The following is a 13,324-nucleotide window of genomic DNA, read 5'->3' on the forward strand; positions in this document are numbered from 1 at the left end:
CAGCTATGCATTTTTGCTGTGTCATAATGTGCTTTCAATATTGTGGCTTGGTTCCATGGTCATGTTGTAAATGTGCTGTCACCCTGCCCTCTTTTCTTGATCCTCCAATAACAACAAAGTTTGTTCGAGGGAAGCAACAGTCGTGATTGGAGGATCAATAAAAGTGGGTCTTCATATAGGTCAATTAGAAATTCACGGTGTAACCTTATGTAATTCTCTCGCACTCTGTCTGTCTCATGCACTCTCATTTGCCATCTCCCTATCTCCCTGTATCTCTCACTCTCATTCCCTCTCTCTCTCTCTCTTTCTCTCTCTCTCTCTCTCTCTCTCTCTCTCTCTCTCTCTCTCTCTCTCTCTCTCTCTCTCTCTCTCTCTCTCTCTCTCTCTCTCTCTCTCTCTCTCTCCTCTCTCTCCAGGGTAATGGTGGAATCGGGACGTCTCCTACAGATGATTCTGTTGAGGACTTTACTGGAGGGACCTATGTGCGTTTTGATGCCCCCAAAGCCAAGATACAGAGGAGCTGGCCTGGTGTCTGGGGTACAAATAATATCTATCAGTCAGTCAGTCAGTCAGTTAGTCAGTCAGTCAGTCCCTTTTTTCTATCATTTTTTAAGTTGCTGAACATGATAATGACATGTCTATATCTAATATATTTCTACCCCCTTCTCTGTCTCTTTGTCTCTCTGTCTCTTTCCACCAGATATGATTCTGCATCGTTACGTAGTGTCTCGTGTGATCTGGGCCTACATGTTGTCCATAGCGGTGACCTACAGCATCACCTTGTGTCTGTTCCCTGGTCTAGAGTCAGAGATAAAAAACCTCACCCTGGGAGAGTGGCTTCCCATCCTCATCATGGCTACCTTCAACATGGCCGACTTTGTTGGCAAGGTGAGTGTATTTTACCCTTCAACATGGCCAACTTTGTTGACAAGGTGAGTGTATTTGACCCTTCAACATGGCCGACTTTGTTGACAATGTGAGTGTATTTGACCCTTCAACATGGCCGACTTTGTTGGCCGACAATAAGGTTGACTAAGCATAACAGTAGCTTCTAGCGTCTCAGCCAATCACAGTGCGATAACAGAGGCCACCCCACGGCAGTTTGTGATGCTATGGGGTGGGCTTTTGAGCTAAACTCGATTGGAAATCACTAGGACACACCTGAAACAGCTCTTCCCTAAGTGCCTTACAGTAATTGACCTATCCCAAACCATACCCTCTTTTCTTGATCCTCTAATCGCAATTGTTGTTTCCCTCAGCAACAGTTGTGATTGGAGGATCAAGAAAAGAGGGCAGGGTTTGAGATAGGTCAATTGTAACAATCCACTGACCTCTGCAACCAAAGTAGTTTGAAAGAAAATGCAGCAATAACTTTGAATGGCATACATACTATTACAAATAAACAAATATTAAGATTGTCTGAATGTGGTTTGTGGGGATGGCTGGTTATGGTAGGCACACCTGCCCTGGGTCAAGCTAATTTGATCTGGGAGCAGCACCTGTTGTGCATCGAGGTACCATCCCCACACACTCGATGAGGAGAGCCTCTGTCATGACAGCTAGTTCCATCTGCTCTGGCTTGCAACATCTTGCAACCTCTTCAATGAACCGGTCTGCTGTTTATACCATCTGTGTAACTGAGGGGTACAATTCCCTGACTGTATTGTTAGATATGATATTTAATACCACTACCTCATGTACTTTAACTTCTGGCCACCCAGTACAAGATATAAGTATGATGAACACTTTCCCACCTGATGAAACGAACCAACACAAATGTACCAAATCGAATATTTAATACAGCAAAGGGTGTATACAACATTCACTTAATTACATTTATGATTTGAAATATTGAATATGCACTTTTATGGCAAATGAGTATTCGTAGGTAAATCAACATTGAATGTCCAATCTCTGGTTGCGCAGGGAGTAAGTATACAACCTGGAATATTTAGGAAACGATAGCGATGGTACTTAAATGATTATAGCTGGATACACTAAGGGGGGGGGGGGTCCCGCTGGTTGTAAGACAGTAGGAGGGGGGGGTTAGAGAAGCCGCTGGCGGTATCCCATCTGGCCGACGGTGTCTTGGGAGAATCCAAAGTCTTGGACACGGTGCCCACAGAACCTCGGGCCGCAGACGAATACAGCTGGACCCTCTGTGGAACGGTATCTGCCGGTCCACAACGGAGAGACGTGGTGCGACCTCACGTGTAGAGCGCCGCCTCACCTGGAGTCCTCTCCGGGGGGTAATTCCAACACTCGGCAGTGTTGGCCTTTATCCATGGAATAATCAAAGCACACAAAGCATAATCCAAGAGCCGTGGAAGGCTCGCCGTCGTCGGGGTAGAGTAATCCAATATACAGGTCCAGTCGCTCTTGACCCGGAGCTCCTTGGATGCAATCACCACTAGGGGTCTGACCAGCCTGGTTAAGCGTCCAGATAACGTCAGGAACGATGGGGGTGCTGATAACTGTAGGACTCTAACCGAACGATGCACCATACATAAATAGACTATTATTAGCTTAATAGAATACGTCCAACTCGACGGTATGGTGCCAAACTATGACCATTCAACTATTAATCTACACGATATCTCAATGCCTATTCTGGGCCAAGTAGGCCTTACTACACCGCACGTGCGTCGTGGGGAGGCTTTTGCGTCTGTCACTCTGTTGGAGGGTAAAGAACTGGACTAAAAGGGAAGTTCTACTTTACGAGCGCCATATATATATGCGCTATGAACAAATAGTACCATTCGTATTTCGCCCGGCATATTACTGCGCGGAACCGGGGGTTGCCTCGACATGTTAGGCGGCACGATTGAACTTGGACCTAGGGGTATGGCAACCTGGCGCCAGGTTCTCGTCCAATGGTAGAATGAAACTATTATGGGCTGTTTAGTAGAAACGGGGATATTCAATGCATATTGTACAAGGAATATACAGGGGATATCAAACGATATACAAATACAATTAAATATATATATATAAATAAATATACATATTCGGTTTAATCTGATCCTTCACAACAGCCGCCCCCTAATTAGTCCCACCTAATTAGCTAAGCAGAGACAGATTAACCGCACTGTCTTCCACTCAAGGTCCGCTGTAAGGGTCAGTCAACTCACAAAGTCATAGGGTCATGGTCATCATCGATAGTATCTGGGAGTCGGGGCAGTTCTATGAGCCTCGCCACGGGACGTGTGTAGGTGCGCCCTTGGACGAGTACTTCAGCTGCTCGGACCTTGCCATCGGCACCGGTGATCACTTTGCTTACGCGGCCAGCCGGCCACATAGCTCTGGGGAGTGACTGGTCAATAATCATGACGACTGTTCCTTCTGTCAAATTGTCTCTCTCTTTTACCCACTTCTGGCGGGTCTGTAGAGACGGTAGGTAGTGAAGTAGGAAGCTGCTCCAAAACTTGTCAGCTAGTACTTGGCTGTACCTCCACATTCTTCGGCCGTTCGCTTCTTCGGGCCTGTACATTGTCTGGGGTAGCGCGGGGTCCAGCCGCCCCATTAGGAGTGTGTTGGGGGTGACTGGGTCGACATCTGCTACATCACTGGAGACGTAACCGAGGGGCTTTGAGTTCAATACTCCCTCGATCTCCGTGAGGACTGTCATTAGGACTTCCTCTGCCACAGTCTGGGCTCCGAGTACGGCATACAGGGCTGTCTTTATAGAACGTACTTCTCGTTCCCAGGTTCCACCGAAGTGGGGTGCGTTCGGGGGATTAAACTGGAAGTCAATCTGGGCTGGAGCGAGGTGGGTCTTAAGTTCTGGACCCATAGCTTGGAAGCTCTCTCTCAGCTCTCTTTCTCCGCCTTTGAAGTTGGTCCCGTGATCAGACAACAATGTAGACGGTTTTCCTTTCCGTGATATGAATCTCCGGAAGGCCATAAGGAATGAGTCTGTGCTCATGGTCGGAAGGAGCTCGATATGTATCGCTCTGGTGGTCATGCATTTGAATACAATACCCCACCGCTTCTCGGTGCCTCTTCCTCTCTTTATATACAACGGGCCAAAACAGTCCATGCCTGTGGAGTGGAATGGCTTGTCACCGATTCGGAGGCGACAGGGGGGTAGGTCAGCCATCCGTGGTATGCTGGGCTGCGCGCGCCACTTACGGCAGTCTAGACAGGTTCGCTGGAAGCGCCGTACTGCTTCTCTCCCTTGCAATATCCAATAACGACGTCTGATCTCCGCGAAGACTCTCTCTGCTCCTGCGTGGTGCACATCCTCGTCGTATTTCTTTATGATCAGCTCTGTGACCTTGTGTCGGCTGTTCAAGACGATCGGGTGCTTAATGTCATCTGGTAGATCGGGGGCTCTCCGCAGGCGACCACCCACTCTGATGAGATTATGTGCGTCACTCTCTGGTGCCAGGTGAATCAGTCTGCTGTCTGATGGGACGGGGTTTCCTCCCTGTAGACAGTCTAGCTCATCGGGGAACGAGTCTCTCTGGGCTCGTTGTAGTAGAAGAAGTTCTGCTTCTTCGTAGTCAGCTGCTGACATGTCAGTGGTGGACTGAATCTCTGGGTGGTGCCGCAGGAATGTTCTTTGTTGCGCATTCTCTAGGGTAATGCAATCATCTATGTTGGGGTCTGTGGAGGCGACAGTGCTCAGTCCACAGAACATAGGCTTCTTGTTCTCAGCCTCCTCGTTACTTGCTTCCCTCGGGGTGGGCGTAGGCCAATCTCCTTCCGGGAGCTGGAGGAATGCTGGTCCGTCACTGTAGATGTTGCGACGGGTTAGGTCATCCAGGGACATTCCCCGGGTGATGACGTCAGCTGGGTTGTGTTTGGTATCCACATACCTCCAGCTTGCTTCTTCTGTTAATTCTTGAATCTCGGTGACTCTGACTCCCACGAAGACTTTGTATCTGCATGAATCAGACTTAATCCATGTGAGTACTGTCGTGGAATCTGACCACAAGATTGTTCTCTGCACCGGAATGATGAGTTCACGTTGGATTAACGTGGCTAGATGCGCTCCTGCGAGGGCTGCGCAGAGCTCTAGACGTGGGATAGATTGTTGCTTACGTGGGGCTATTCTTGAGCGGGCCAGTATGAAAGCAGTGTGTATCTCTCCTCCCATCTCTTGGGCACGCAAATAGGCAACCGATCCGTAGGCTACTTCGGAGGCGTCGCTGAAGACGTGTAGCTCAATCTCGCATGTCTCTGGCCTCACTGTGGATGGGAAGTAGCTGCGGCGTATATTGACACCTGGGAGTGAGCGGAGTTCCGTCTCCCACTCTCTCCATGTTGAGGCAAGGTGTGCGGGTATTGGGTCGTCCCAGCCCTGGTCCTTGTCCCATAGTGCTCGTACAATCATCTTTGCCCTGGTGGTGTAAGGTAGAATACATCCCAACGGGTCATATTGTCTGGCGAGTGTTCTGTACACACTCCGTCTGGTGGTCGGTATCGTCGCCGACCTTCCTTGCTCTGGAGCCAAGGGTTTGTGTCTATAGTGGAGCGAGTCTGTTTTGAAGCGCCAGACTAATCCTAGTGTCATTTCTTGGGCTTCTCCTGGGATTGTCGCCATCCAGGTCTCGCTGCTGGCAGCCTTGTCTGCGGAGGAGAGGCTGCGCAATACGTGCGGGTCACTGCTGGCCCACTGCCTGAGATCAAAGCCTCCTTTGATTAGGGAGGCGCGTAACTTGATTAGGAGAGCCTCGGCTTCTTCTTGAGTCGAGACGCTTTGTAGACAGTTGTCCACGTAGAAACTGTTCTTCACACTGTGTTGGACCTCTTCATCTGCTGCTGGGTCCTCTGCGACCTCTGGGTTGAGGTTGCGCAATGCTGGGGGGTCGCTGCTGGCCCGCTGCCGGAGATCAAAGCCGTCTTTGATCAGGGAGGCGCGGAGCAGCGCACGACGTCGCCAGTCAATTTTCTTCTCGGCATGCTGCAGGAGTGTGGTGTCTCCTTCTTCCACTCTGGAGTGGAGGCAGCTGGTGGCTGCTGTTCGGTTGAGAGATTTAGCGAGGGGGCCTTGCAATGTCCATCCTAGGCGGGTCTCGACTGCTGCAGGACAGCCTCGGGGGCCTGTATGGACCCGGTCAATCGGGACTATGAGTTCTGCATGGTCGGAGCCTATCAACAGGGTCGGGGTAGCGCCGTCTATGAGCGGGATAGGTAATTGGCGCAGGTGCACATATTTATCCATCAACTTGGTGACAGGGTAGGTGTACTGCGAAAGTCCTATTTCTTGGCTGGTGAAAGCATTTGTGATCTTGTACCGTCGCTCTGGCTGCCCGTTGGCTGCGATAGTGAAGGAGACATTCTCGCCCTTTATCGTCTTTAAATCTCTTCTTATTGTCCGAATCGTCATTTCGTTCTTGCTCCCCCGCAGTCCCAGCTGAGTCGCAGCGGAGGCGAGCAGAAGGGTCTTCTCTGACCCGTCATCAAGGACGGCGTAAGTGTCCATGACTTTATCCTGGTAGCTCAATGTCACACGGACTACCTTTAAGAGCACTTGAGCTCCGTTGCTGCTGGCGGGGTCAATGTACATGACACTTGCCTTGGTGCCGTTCCGTGGTGCAGGTATAGGCCGTCTTCCGTTACTATCGTGTAGTATATCTAGATGGGCTCCATCGCACCGGCTGCACCTTTTCTTTAGGCGGCATTCGGCTGCCATGTGGGGCCGCGCACATCGATAACAGCGCCGGTTGGACTTTATCCATTGGCTCACTTCTTCTGCATTCATCTTTGTGAATGAGTCACATTGTGACAGCCAGTGTTCTTTATCACAGTAGGGACACGCTATCTTCCACTTCTCCTTTCTCGAGGGGGTGCTGTGACTCTTACTGCTCGGTACTGACTCTGATTGGTGCATGACAGTCACCGATCTTCTTCCATCACTTATTCTCCTGGGTCCCTCTCTGGAGCTTGGCGTGCTCCGCCCGAAGGTGTCCAGTCGTAAGCTGCTGACCTCTCTCGCCAGGAAGTCGGCCAGATCAAGGAGGGATGGCTCGGGGCCGTCGGGATCTCGGTAGTCCCTCTGCCGCCGAAAGCGCTCCTGTCTTGCGGGTGGCAGCTTCTCCAAAATCCTCTCAACGTTAGAGTTGGCGTACAGCTCATGCATGCCCTTCTCCCGTTGAGCTCCCAGCATCCCCACCAGGGACTGCACTTTGATTGACAGGTCGTCTAGTGAGCGATTGTCTGTGGCTGGGGGTAGGCGGTCAATATGCCTTATCTCCTGGATTACGTAATCCCATATACGTCCATATCTTTGATCCAGCGCTGCAAGGGCCGCTGTGTATGGGGTCGAGGAGGTAGCATAGGCTAGCGCTATATTGTGCGCTCGCGGTACTTTCAGGTGCTTCAATAATATTGCATACTTGTGGCGTTCATCAGCGACCTCCACCATCATTGTCTCTAAGCACATCCGGAGCTCCGTGTACTGTGCTCGACTCTCATAGGCGAAGTCTGGGAATGACGGCGTGGCGTTGTATGACGCCGTGGATGGCTGATACATCGGCGAGCGTTGGGGGAGAGACCTCCTGGGCGAGTCCCCTCTTGCGCCTCGCTGTGGGCTGGTACTGGCAGGGTACCATGGCCCGCTGGTCCAGGTACTGTTCCTCGGGGCTGGTCGTGCGTCGTGCTCACCCGTAAATAGAGTCGGGGGTCTGTAGCGCAGCGCCGCGGGGGTATAGCCTGGACTGTATGGGACCTCCTGGTCCGGTGGAGTACTGTGCTGTCGTCGGGCTTGATTCTCCTCTTCTCCCTCTTCTTCTTCTATCAAATCTTCCAGATCTTGTAATCGTTTATTTAGCTTCTCCGCAGTGTAGGCCGCTCCTTCCTTGTAGCTGGGTCTCGCTTGGACCGGTATGGGAAGGGGGTCTGCGGGGGGTCTAGACTCGGTCTGTTGGTCAAGTTCAGGGTCGCTTGCTCGTTGCGGTGACGCTGCTCTTGACTGCTGTCTCGACGAGTTCCTTGAGCCCCTGGCGGAGGGAGAGGGAGTTGTCCTTTTGATCAGCTGCTCTATTAGTTGCGCTTGTAGTCTGTCGCGCTCTGCGTCTCTTTGGGCACCGGCAGCGGTGCGCTGGGCGTCGGCCCGGTCTCTTGCCATATTCTCTTCCATCTGGAAGCGTCTCATCTCCAGACATGTGCGCTGTTCTTCGCTCCGTTGCTGCGCTTGGAGGTGTTCGCGCTCGCCAAGCATCTGTGCTTGGAGCCGATCGCGCTCGGCGGAGGCTGTCAGGCTGACGAGGAACGCCTGTTGTAGTGTCCTCTCCGCTTCGTTGGGGGAAGGCGGTAGTGGAGGTGAGCCGCTCCTGCGTGAGCCGCTCCTGGGGGTACTCGTTGGGGAGTCCTGGAGCTCTAGTTCCTCGGCGCTCTCCTCCTCTTCCTCCGTGCAGAGTTCTCTCTCTGTAGGGTTGTCTTCCTCCCGGGGCTTGTCGGGGACTACTTCTTTAGTAGTGGCGGGGGGTAAAGGCATGTCAATTCCCTCCTGGTCCCCACCGTGGGCTTGGTCAGTTACATTAGGACCTACTAGGGCCTCTGTGGTCGGGGAAACCTGGTCGTTAAGGTCAGACATAATTTTACTTTCTACTTTTACCACGTTTACCGTCTGTCGAAGGCTAGGTAGTTGACTGACAGTGTAAGCCTCTAAGTACTGAGGTGTCTGTCGTCTGCGCCGCGGGCGTTCTAGGTTAGGAGGATCGTTTCGTGGAGTGTTCATCATAGGCCATTTCGATATTAATAACACTATATTAATATTACACTAGTTACCATCCAGCTCGAAGGACCAATTGTAACTGAGGGGTACAATTCCCTGACTGTATTGTTAGATATGATATTTAATACCACTACCTCATGTACTTTAACTTCTGGCCACCCAGTACAAGATATAAGTATGATGAACACTTTCCCACCTGATGAAACGAACCAACACAAATGTACCAAATCGAATATTTAATACAGCAAAGGGTGTATACAACATTCACTTAATTACATTTATGATTTGAAATATTGAATATGCACTTTTATGGCAAATGAGTATTCGTAGGTAAATCAACATTGAATGTCCAATCTCTGGTTGCGCAGGGAGTAAGTATACAACCTGGAATATTTAGGAAACGATAGCGATGGTACTTAAATGATTATAGCTGGATACACTAAGGGGGGGGGGGGGGTCCCGCTGGTTGTAAGACAGTAGGAGGGGGGGGTTAGAGAAGCCGCTGGCGGTATCCCATCTGGCCGACGGTGTCTTGGGAGAATCCAAAGTCTTGGACACGGTGCCCACAGAACCTCAGGCCGCAGACGAATACAGCTGGACCCTCTGTGGAACGGTATCTGCCGGTCCACAACGGAGAGACGTGGTGCGACCTCACGTGTAGAGCGCCGCCTCACCTGGAGTCCTCTCCGGGGGGTAATTCCAACACTCGGCAGTGTTGGCCTTTATCCATGGAATAATCAAAGCACACAAAGCATAATCCAAGAGCCGTGGAAGGCTCGCCGTCGTCGGGGTAGAGTAATCCAATATACAGGTCCAGTCGCTCTTGACCCGGAGCTCCTCGGATGCAATCACCACTAGGGGTCTGACCAGCCTGGTTAAGCGTCCAGATAACGTCAGGAACGATGGGGGTGCTGATAACTGTAGAACTCTAACCGAACGATGCACCATACATAAATAGACTATTATTAGCTTAATAGAATACGTCCAACTCGACGGTATGGTGCCAAACTATGACCATTCAACTATTAATCTACACGATATCTCAATGCCTATTCTGGGCCAAGTAGGCCTTACTACACCGCACGTGCGTCGTGGGGAGGCTTTTGCGTCTGTCACTCTGTTGGAGGGTAAAGAACTGGACTAAAAGGGAAGTTCTACTTTACGAGCGCCATATATATATGCGCTATGAACAAATAGTACCATTCGTATTTCGCCCGGCATATTACTGCGCGGAACCGGGGGTTGCCTCGACATGTTAGGCGGCACGATTGAACTTGGACCTAGGGGTATGGCAACCTGGCGCCAGGTTCTCGTCCAATGGTAGAATGAAACTATTATGGGCTGTTTAGTAGAAACGGGGATATTCAATGCATATTGTACAAGGAATATACAGGGGATATCAAACGATATACAAATACAATTAAATATATATATATAAATAAATATACATATTCGGTTTAATCTGATCCTTCACAACAATCTGTGTGTGTGTCCCTGTGTTGGAGAGCCCTGTGGTGTGTGGCACATCTGTGGCACCTCTGCCACCCTGAACATGTATGAGTTATGCAGTGATATAGTTATCAGAAAGGTTTCAAGTTTCAAGTTTCTTTATTAGTTGTCATACAGAAGTACAGAATACTTTTATACAAAATGCTTCTTTCTGTTACGCTCCAGAGACTGTGCTAGACAAAAATAGATAAGTATAAAATAAAATAAAATAAGTATATTAGAAATATAAAGTGTGTTTAGGTGTTCTAAAGTGTGTAAGTGGGTGCTGCAGTGAGTTGTTTGTTTAAAGTGAGTGTGTGCGTGTGGATGTGTGTGCTGTGAGTGCATTTGATGGTTGTTACATAGTGTTATTGTTCGTTGAGCATCCTGATGGCCTGGGGATAGAAGCTTCTTCTGAGTCTTTCTGTGCTTGCCATGAGACTCCGGTATCGCTTGCCTGACTGCAGCAGTTCAAAGAGGCAGTTGTTTGGGTGGTTAATAAGGCTAATTATCTTAGCCTTACCCATGCACCGCTTGTTGTAAATGTTCTGGAGAGTGGGAAGCACCCAGGTAAACAGTCTATCCTTTCTGTGTAAGGAAATTATACCTATACTATTATAGTGGCGGCACGGTGGTGTAGTGGTTAACACTGTCGCCTCACAGCAAGAAGGTCCAGGGTTCGATTCCCGCTTCGGGACCAGGTTTCCATGATGCCAGGTACCCAGGTGGGGTATCTCCCAGGCCTTTCTGTGTGGAGTTTGCATGTTCTCCCCGTGCTCGCAAGGGTTTCCCCCCCGATAAGATAAACCCAATGGAAAAACATGCACAACAACAGATAGCTAACGCTGTGGCGTCCTTGACGAAGACGGGCAGGAGCACTTGGATTGGTCCTCGGGGCGCGGCTCACATTGACGGCGGCTCCGGCAGGACACAGGTGACTAAACATGGCGACAAAGACGCCATGAAGTAAAATGGTCAAACCTTTTAAATTTTTTTCAATAGATAAGGGGGGTGGGGGTAATATGAGTGTAAGTAGCACTCATAAACGTCGTCCAACTCTCTGTGAAGGAGTGTACCTGTTGTTTTACCTCATACTACAGAAACAGTACTGTCTATGTATTTCAGTACATGTCCATGTTCTTGACATGAAGAGGTCATGGGGAGATGACCAATTCATTAGACCTGAGAGAGTAATGAAAATGTAGAGAAAGTTGAAGTTTGCTAAGAGGATCTCAGTACCCAGAAATTAAACCTTATCTATGCCCGTCCTTGAGTCATAATTGACTTTGAAGTAAAAATATTGGTGCAGTGAGATAAATTTTGATTGCATGGGTTCATTGCGTTCATTAAGTTGACACAGTAATTTAGAGTTCTGTTGAAATGGGAAAAGAGAGATAAGGATGGAGAGAAAATGAATGGAGAGGGAATAAGGAAGGAGGTAAAGTAATGGAAAATAAATGGAACACAAACGATAAGGAATAGACCTCACAGGTGACGTATTTTCTGGAGTCTTCCGTCTTTGCTGCAGCTATAGGAAAACATATGGACTATTAACCCTTTCACTACCACACTACCAAAGGGTTAACCCTATCACTGCAACAATACAGAAGGTTAACCCTTTTACTGCCACACAACAAAGGGTTAACCCTTTCACAACCACACAACAGAAGTTTAACACTTTCACTACCATACTACAGACGGTTAACCTGAGGTACACAAAAAACTGAGCGCCCTCCAACCTAACAAGGCCACTGGCTATGACAATATCCCCTCCAAATTCCTCAGAGACTCAGCAGCCGCCATCACCCCAGTCATCACACACATAATAAACCTCTCCATAAAACAGGGACACGTACCCAAAGACTTCAAAATTGCGAGAGTAACCCCCCTGCACAAAAAGGGGAGCAAATTTTACCCAGGCAACTACCGCCCTGTTTCTATTCTTACCTCCATCTCGAAAGTCATGGAAGAAATAGTATACAAACAGGTCGAAAAGTACCTTGCGAAAAAAAAACGAATCTACGAATTCCAATCTCGCTTCAGAACATCCCACTCCACTGACACATGCCTTCTCTATTTGAACGAACACATCAAACAAGAGGTGGATGCGGGCAAATACTGCGGCATGGTCATGCTGGACCTACAAAAGGCCTTCGACACTGTCAATCACTCGATTCTGATTGACAAGCTAAAAGCAATTGGTTTTGATAGTCTATCAGTGAGCTGGATGCAATCCTACCTGGAGGGGAGAGAACAGATGGTCGAGGTAAACGGTACTCTATCCCTCCCCCCCCCAGTGAGCTGTGGTGTTCCACAAGGAAGCATACTAGGACCGTTACTGTTCCTAATTTATGCAAATGACATGTCGTCAGCTTGTGACTGCAACTTGTTCCTGTTTGTGGACTACTCAGCCCTGCTGCCTGCTGGTCTCTGACAAGAACAAGTTACAGGTTGAAAAAACCCTCAGCTCGGAACTCGGCAGAATCTGCACCTGGCTCGCTGATAACAAACTATCATTACACCTGGGTAAAACAGAGTCCATTCTCTTCGGTTCAAGAAACAAAGACCGACGGCTTCTCAGTTACAGTGGGTGACAATATTGTCACAAGGAAAGATGAAATTACATACCTGGGTTCCATCCTAGAGGCACATTTTTCCTGTGACAAAATGGCATCCAATGTAATAAAAAAGGTCAACCAACAAACTAGATTTTTGTACCGGATCTCCTCTCTGGTAAACAAGAATACCCTGAAGACTCTGGCAGGAGCACTCATTCAAGGGTACTACGACTATGCTTGCACCTCATGGTACCAAAGCACCTCAAAGGCGCTAAAAACAAAATTACAAACATCACAAAACAAACTGGTCAGACTACTGCTTGACCTGGATAAAAGCGTCAGCTAAATGACTAAATGTAAATGTAAATGTAAAATGACCTTACTCTTAGAACCCACCTCACCCCTGCCCACTTTGACAACCTAGGATGGCATAGAGTAGACGACAGAGTACAGCAACTTGCAATGGGCCTCGTCTACAAGATACACTACACCACTAAGGTACCCATGTACATGTCAAAATACTTCCCAAAGGTCAGTGAATACCACGACCACAACACCAGAGGGAGCTCCACAAATCATGTCAAACTCAGATTCG

At 49.1% G+C, this 13,324-nt stretch overlaps 1 protein-coding gene across 1 annotated transcript in view; it reads left to right on the top strand.

The window, feature by feature from the left end:
* The window catches only part of slc29a4a (solute carrier family 29 member 4a), a gene marked incomplete at its 5' end in the record, with an annotated part of 131,821 nt that overhangs the window by 98,456 nt on the left and 20,041 nt on the right, over positions 1-13,324 (top strand). The window contains 2 exons of the mRNA XM_084328505.1: positions 417-537; positions 701-888. Of these exons, the coding sequence (XP_084184631.1) occupies positions 417-537; positions 701-888 (309 nt within the window). The remainder of the gene's footprint in view (positions 1-416; positions 538-700; positions 889-13,324) is intronic.

Source organism: Notolepis coatsorum (genome assembly GCF_963971535.1).
Source record: "Notolepis coatsorum genome assembly, chromosome: 14".
Taxonomy (NCBI): Eukaryota; Metazoa; Chordata; class Actinopteri; order Aulopiformes; family Paralepididae; genus Notolepis; species Notolepis coatsorum.